At 38.1% G+C, this 7998-nt stretch overlaps 1 protein-coding gene across 1 annotated transcript in view; it reads left to right on the forward strand.

Moving 5' to 3' along the window:
- Positions 1–7998, forward strand: part of ncapg2 (non-SMC condensin II complex, subunit G2) — a 19625-nt gene continuing 11627 nt past the window's right edge. Inside the window, exons 1-10 of the mRNA XM_037693933.1 lie at positions 1–78; positions 4114–4281; positions 4553–4667; positions 4882–5039; positions 5188–5319; positions 5397–5491; positions 5591–5747; positions 5841–5933; positions 6016–6141; positions 6232–6411. Of these exons, the coding sequence (XP_037549861.1) occupies positions 1–78; positions 4114–4281; positions 4553–4667; positions 4882–5039; positions 5188–5319; positions 5397–5491; positions 5591–5747; positions 5841–5933; positions 6016–6141; positions 6232–6411 (1302 nt within the window). The remainder of the gene's footprint in view (positions 79–4113; positions 4282–4552; positions 4668–4881; positions 5040–5187; positions 5320–5396; positions 5492–5590; positions 5748–5840; positions 5934–6015; positions 6142–6231; positions 6412–7998) is intronic.

The raw sequence follows: 7998 nt of genomic DNA on the forward strand, positions 1-7998 counted from the left end.
ATGTCTAAACGAGAGACATTTTTAGAAGCTGTCTGTAAGGAAAATGTGGAGAAGTTTCTTGGCTTTATTCAGCTTCATGTAAGTAACAAACCACTACTAACTAAAGTATCTAAATGTTTAAAGTATATTTGAAAACACCTTGTAATACAAGTAAAATACATTTTCAATTTTAAAACTAATGAGTCGGTCAGTGTTTCAGCTATTTCACAAGTAAAATATATCCCATAATAGTTAAAATGGAAAAGAATAATGGAGGAAAAAGTAAAAAATAAGGTCCCAGACATGGGAAATAAACAATGTCTTTAACAACTGAATTACTTCTGCATTTGCCATGCAATTTACTACTGGTTAGTTATATAAAAACTACAAATTAAAACAGTTTTGGAAAGCGTTGGAATTTTTAATTGATTAATTTTAAGTTAGATGTATGTACGTAGTGCAAAATAATCCCAGGCTATTTATGGTAAAATGAAGACAAGACTTTTCAACAACATACACAAGATTTAGTGTTCAGAGACTGACTGCAAGGAGGAAAACCTTCCTGTTCTTTGGACTAAAAGAAAAGTTAATACCATGCAAATAAATGCAACGGAGCATAACATTACATTCCCAGCTGCTTGCTGCAACTTCATTAAGGAATGGATCAGGTTTATAAAACTAAAAGGATAGTTTCACAAACAATCTAGAGAACTGAAGGCCTTGTTGACAATTTGCCCCCCAAAAACCTCCATCCGGAAAGTAATATACCGTAATGCATGGGGTCTTTTGTACAATGTTTTTTGACATTTATTCTTTGGAGCCAATGAAGATCAACCTTTATGTGAATATCCTGCTGCATGTTTTTTTAGAGTCCACATATACCAGCAAAAGTGACACAGGAGATTGGTCAAAAAGAGGATCATTCATCATTCATTCAACCTTTATTTGGACAGGTTAATCCCGTTGAGCCTCGTAGCGAACTAAAACACCAGTAGACCCCCTGATTGAAACAAGAGGGGACCTTATAAAGTGGCTGATCAGACCATTCAGATACGCTAGGGCAGGAAGCAAATTAAACAGACTAAACTACCAGTAGTGTCATCAACAAAACAAACTGATCAAAGTGGTGCTAAACAGCAACCTAAAAAACGTACATTTACAACAACAAATCCTATCTAGACAAAAATGTAAACCAATATTCCTCTATCAAAGATGTGCACATCTTCATCCCTGACAGTGACCTGGCCTGCAGATGAGTGTGGACCACAGAGTCCTGGCCTGATGTTGCTCTTCTGTGCTGGGCCATCCTTTTGACCAGTGGCTGTTTAGTTTCCTGCATGTTAGGGCTGGGCGTTATGGACTAGAATTAATATCTTGATATTTTAATGGCGATATATGATATATATCTCGAGATTTGTTCTTTCCATAAAATAATAACAAATATATATTTCAGAGTTGAAAAGCTTAGTCTTAAATTCTACTTGTCACACAGGCACCTTTCTTAACAAACAGCGTGTATACTGTACAAAATAAATGTCTCAAAGATAAAATGTTTTTTTTCCTGCATAACAAAACCAAAAACACAGCTGTGCACTTTAAATTTAAACAGAAAACATACAGAGCAAATGAAAATGAGAGCAAATGAACGACTGACTTGCTCTTTAAAAAGTCTGATTCTAATGAAGTATATTTATTCAACCTTTAATAACCTTTGTTAACGAAGCTTTTAGAAAGCCCACATTGTTGTGTAGTAGGCTTCTTTACTGAGCTCGGTTCTGTTTGGTTATGGCTTGTTTCTTTCTGAATTTAATAGTTCCTATGCTCTTGAATGCACCGTGGCTCTTCCAACACTAGTGAACGCACTGCTCTTGTAAAGTGCAGAGCTCAGTTGGAGGGTTTATTTCTCTCTCTCTTGACATGGACGGAGCCTTGTTGTTCAAGCTTGTTTGTGCTTTACTGGTTTGCTGCTGTGTCTAAATACCAGAAGAAACACAGCAAATAAATCACCCTAAACTGGATATTTGTCTCCCATGTTTTTTTTTAACGAGAAGACAACTCAATACCTTGCTACTCAAAAGCAGTTAATTTCCTGGAGAACACCAAACCTCAGCTTTGTAGCAGCTACCCAGTCATTTTAACACCTATCAGGAATTTACGGTGCTCTCCCACTGAGTCAACAACGATATCTATGTATCTAAGCTCAGCTTTGTAGTTCAAATACTTCAGTCTTCAGCTGCTGCAAGCGGCGAGGGAGGGTCAGGTTTGTACTCGGTGAGGGAAAGAAGGAGGGGTGGCATGAAGGTGTACACTGGGAGGAAAAACTGGCAGATATATAACTCTAGGTAGAGCATAAGACTATATTGTTTTATATCAATATAGTCTTATTTTATATTGTGAATTAAATTATATTTTAAAATATCGATAAATTGCCCAGCCCTACTGCATGTATACCATAATTGAATTAAATTCTGTTTATTTATATATCGCCAAGTCACAACAGAAGTTATCTCAGGGCACTGAACAAAAACATTCATAAAAGCCAATTAGTAATGTTATTTATCTAAGGAAGGAAGCCAGCAGATTGCGTTGAGTCATCATTTTGTCGCAGTCTCCCATCCTGAGCAATCACAGTGGCAACAGTGGAAAGGAAAAACTCCCTCCTAACAGGAAGAAACCTCCATCAGGACAAGGACATCTGATCATAGCCCTCCTGGCACTGAACAGCATATACAATATTAGATATAACATGGTATGTAGATATAACGGAGTAGTATTGTGTATGCTGTTCAGTGCCAGGAGGGCTGTGATCAGTCTTGCATCGGGGAAACCAAACAGCCGCTGGCCAAAAGGATGGACCAGCACAGAAGAGCAACATCATCAGTGAGATATGGCATAAAATTCATATTATTATATACATATAGTTAGCTTGTAGCTTTGCTACTTAGCTCTCAAAGAAAGGACTTTAACACCACTTACGCACAGTTTTCAACAAAAAAAAAGTAACGATTAAATCTGACAACTCTGATTTTCCATTACTGCGGTTAGCCGGTAGAATACAGATCTCTATCATAAGCTAAATGTCTATTGTTTCTACCGTGTACCATATATATCACGCATTCCTAGTCTGCACTCATTGTCAGGGATGAAGATGTTCACATCCTTGATAGAGAGGAACGATGGTTTGAGAGAGGAGTAAAGGGGGCCATCTTTGTAAAGCAAAAGCATCCATCATTAAAAAGGGGCGGAGGCCTCTGTGTACATTTTTTTTAAATTGATTTAAACCTTTATTTTACCATAAAATAAATCGGTGAGTGGTGGCGCAGAGGTTAGAAGATGGGCTTGTGATCGGAAAGTCGCAGGTTCAACTCCCGGTACCGTCAACATCAAAATGTGGGTGGAGAAGGTGGAACACCCACACCTCCCTCCACTCTGGGCCCCCGAGCAAGGCACTTAACCCCCACCATCTGCTTCCTAAACAGGTCTCTCTTGAAAATGAGTTCTCGTGGCTCAATGAGACTACCTGGATAAATAAAGGGTAAATGAAAAAAAAAATTCTCTTACAAGGATGTCATGGGTGCAGGCAAGATGCAAACTGGTTGATCCACTATATGAAGGTGCTATTTATATTATTATATATTATGTTATAAGACTGAGTTTGTTGCAGCTCCTCAGAATGAAGAGGTCTTTTCAATAAAAGACAAAACGTTTCAAGAAGAAGAATCCGTCCAGAGGACCTGACTGCACCTTGTTAGACGTTATAATTGAAATAATGTTTTGTTGTTGTTGTTGTTTTTACATTTCTGACAGCTTTGTCACTGCAGTATTTTGTTTCTGGAAAGGTATTTCTGAGAATTAAAACATTTTGTTGGAGCATTCCACCAAAGAAATAACACAAACCTTGGGTTTAGTTGTTCAGCATTTTTTTCTCCTTTTGACTCCGTCTACAAGCTTTTTAAAAGAATGCGTTCAGTATGACCTTGTTGAAACCTCACCGAGGTACTTGAACAGTAAGAGGCCAAGACAAGCCGTTCTGAGTGAGCGTCTTGTGAAACAGAAGAGCTGCCGTTTTTGTAAATGTGTTTGTGGAAAATGTGCAGTCGTGACTTAGAAACTTCTTTTTGTGCTGCTGAGCAGAAGAAAAAAACCGAGCCTTTTGATGTGGAGGAGGTGGTGCAGGAGATGTCCAGAGAGCAGAGGGAGTCTCTCTGGAGGAGGCTGTTGTCCCTCCTTCAGGTAGTCCTGCAGGAGTTGCCTCCTGAGCGCTGGGAGGAGGAGGTGCAGCCAGAATCAGCTGCAGACCCCGTGAGTCACTTCAAGTGTCTTTGCTGTATTTTATTCACGAATCACAAAGTCCTGCCTGTCATGTTGGCATTATCAACAACAAAACTTTTCTCTATACGAGCTAAAATAAACCCATCTTTTTCTTTTCTCAAGGCGGTCTACTTTTATTCAGTGTATTTGTTTGTTGCTGTTGTATAAATTGTGTTGCTGCTGCACATGTAAAGTTGTCACTAGGATCATATTATAACGTACAATGACAACCAATCAAGTTTATTCTAATATGATCTTTCAGAAACGTGTCATGGCTGTAGTGGACGGTGTGGCATTCGTGGCCACTGTCTCTCTGAAAGTTTTACAAGATGGTGACACCTACAGTCCACTTCTGGAAATTGCCCATCTGCTTCACAGTGAGTGTTTTTTTCTTCAAATGTATTTTTAATTTAAGAGAGTAGGCAGTTCAAATGTATTAGATTAAATGTTAACCTTCAGGTTCACTTATTACGTCTAAACTCACAACTCGAGTATACTTTTTTTTTGCTTCTGCACTGAATGGTGGAGTTAAAACGAGTTGTTTAAAGGTATCTTTCTGATTGTTCTGTTTGTTTTTGTTTTTTTCCTCAGACGTTCTGGAGTCACTTGTTGTGTCGGAGGCTCCTCTGCAGCTCCACATACAGGTTCTGTTTGAGGCCTGGTGGAAGAAGGGGCTGCAGGAGAAGGAAAAGTTTGGTCACGCTGCTTTCCTCATCTCCCTGCAGAAGAGCTTCATTTTAAAGAAACCAGTCAGTATCCTGTATCCTCCTAGTTAGAAGAGAATGATGATGACAGCTAATAAGCTGCCGGATTCTGTTTAAAGCTAATAACCTTTAAAGAAAATGATAATTTAGGAGCTGGTAGGGTTTATCAAAATTGCTTTCAATGTTTTTTTAGGGTACTCAGATTCAGAGAGTGTGGAGTCTCCATGATGTGCTTCTGAGCCTGGACTACACATCGGAAGACAAGCAGATAAAGGACTTGTTGCTTCAGTGTTTCCACCATCCCACTTTCATTAGAAACGATGACGTGAGTCGAGTCGGTTACAGTTACGGTTGTGGGTTTGTCCTTGAGCTGTCAGCCTCATGATGTGATTATCATCACAGGGGAAGCGATTCCTGGTGTTCCTTTTCAGCTGGAATGTTGATTTCATCAGGCTTATTCATGGCACCATCAAAAACCAGCTGGAGTTTTACAACAAGTATGAAAGATACTTTAATGTCAATCACACAATTCGGTTTTTGGTAGATGTTAATTAAACCCCCCTGTTTTTTTGTTTGTTTGTTTTTTCTTGTTTCAGGGTCGTAGCTACTCATATAACTGAGATCTACTTTAGAGCGTGGAAGAAAGCTACAGGAGAGTTCCTGGAGAAGATTGAGAGCGTCTGCATTCAGGATTTTATGCAGAATGCAATTTATCTCCACAGCGCGTCGCCGGTTTACGCCAAAGTTCGAGAAGTAGGTTGTTGAGTCCTAAATTATATTTTTCCCAAGTTTTAATCTTCATTTGCTGACGGTGTTGATTTTCCTGGTGTGCTTGCTTTCATGTAGATTGTGAGGCATTTTCACTCAAGGAAGAGCAGTCCCAGCGTGGACAAGATGCTTTATAATCTCTACAAGCCGATACTCTGGAAAGCTCTCAGCGTATGCAGACATAAGTTGCTGTGTTCATGCTCGTGTTGCCATGTGTTGTACTCGGATGGCATGCTGTTTGCTTTTGTTTCAGGTTCCTAACTTTGAGGTGCGTGCGCATGCCACTTTGCTGTTCACTGAGGCCTTCCCTGTCCACGACCCGAGTCAAAACAATGAGAATATAGACATGAATATTCAAAAGCAGCTGGACATGGCAATGGTAGGAATCCATTTAGGGGTAATTAGCCTCACTTTTGTCATGAAGAAACATGAAATTAACTGTTTGGAACAATAATTATGATTTTCTCAGGCCCTCCTTAATGACCCTCACCCCGCCGTGCGCTCCAATGCCATCCTGGGGGTCTGTAAGATCCTGGCTAAGTGCTGGGAGCTCCTTCCTCCAACAGTCATCACAGATTTCCTGAAAAAGCTGGTGATGGATCTCGCCACTGACTGCAGCTCTCCTGACGTCCGCTGCTCAGTCTTCAAGGTAGCAAACGTCTCCCTGCTTGTCTTGGAAATGAAATGATGGTTCCCCACCTCTGCTGAGAAAAACTATTTGTTTTTCTTCATATATGGGAAATCTCAAATATGAGAACTGTAGTGGGTTTTTTGTATTTCAAGCTACATTTATGTAGTAAATGTGAGATTTTTACGGTCTTTAGGAGTTCAAAAGCTCAACTTGGGGGAAAAAAGTATAAAACATATAAATTACCTGTGGAAAGAGTTTTACACCTAAAATGGTGTTTTATTTAATTATTGCTTTTTAAGTTGTATAAACCTTTTTAATATCACATAGCTATTAACTTAATAAACACTTATATATCTTAAGCATACCAGTTATACGGATTCAAAAATTACCTTTGTGATAAATAGCAAAGAATAGTAACACAGTTCTGTTCACAGATTATGAAACACATGTTTACAAAGCATTAGTAAAATGTTTTAAATAATATTTTCATTAGGGATGCACGATATTATTGGCATGGTATTATCAGCCAAAATTAGCAAAAAAGTTAAATATCGGCCATTCTGTCAAAATCGGACAATGCCGACAATAATTTTCACGCTCATTAATATTGTTAGGTTCCCAATGAGCCTGAAGGACTCATTTATAAGAGACCTGTTTCAATTTAAAACTGTCTTATTCAAATAAGGTAATAATGTCTAGTTACAGAAAACAAAGTGAAGTTTTTGAGCTGCATGCATTCAGCTGGGACTGCTGCAATATAAAAAAATAAAGATCAATTCATTGTGAAATAATTATTAGATTCTTGTAAATGTATGTTACTTTGCTCATCAAATGCCTTGATGCCTTGTTATTCACACAGGGCTGATTGATGAAATAACAGTAGGTGTGGTAGCTGAATATGGAGACACCACCCCTGTTTAAACATGGACTGATTCTCTTCACAAAGATTGATTAATATGTTTGTAAAAATCAATATTATCACTCAGCCCCCAGTGAATAGCAAGCCAAGCTCTTATGGTCAATTGTTAGGCAGATGGTCCTGTTTTTACATGTGAATACTGGTTCTGGCTAGCAGAAACTGGCTGATGAGTGCTATTTGACTTTAGCACCTCCTCAGACTGAAGAAGTATTTTGAATAAAAGACAAAACATTTCAACAAAGAATAATCTGTTCAAGACCTGACTTGATTTATTTACCTGGATTATTGAGCAGCATCAGGAGATAAACTGTTCATGACGTTCATGATTTAACAAAGGTTTACTCTTGTAACTTTTCAGAAAAAAAAAACATGTATATTTTGAATTTGTTGTTAATCTGTTATTATTTTAGTTTTGGGTTTCAAGGATTTTAAAAAAAATTTCCTCTCTAAACTAAAAATATTTTGCCCTGTCGAATAGCTTCGGTTTCATATTTGATATGTTCATGTTATTAGAAATACTTCAATTGTTAGGAGAACACTGCTGTTAAAAAGTGCCTTTTTAATGTATTGAACTTTGTTTATGTAAAACAGTACCTTAAAAGTGTTCTAAACATCTTTAAGTCATAATTTAATTTTGCACATACTAATGAGATTAATCATGATTAATCGCAAAAATATTTGAGATG

Source organism: Nematolebias whitei, chromosome 20, assembly GCF_014905685.2.
Source record: "Nematolebias whitei isolate Nwh7 chromosome 20, NemWhi1, whole genome shotgun sequence".
NCBI classification, from domain to species: domain Eukaryota; kingdom Metazoa; phylum Chordata; class Actinopteri; order Cyprinodontiformes; family Rivulidae; genus Nematolebias; species Nematolebias whitei.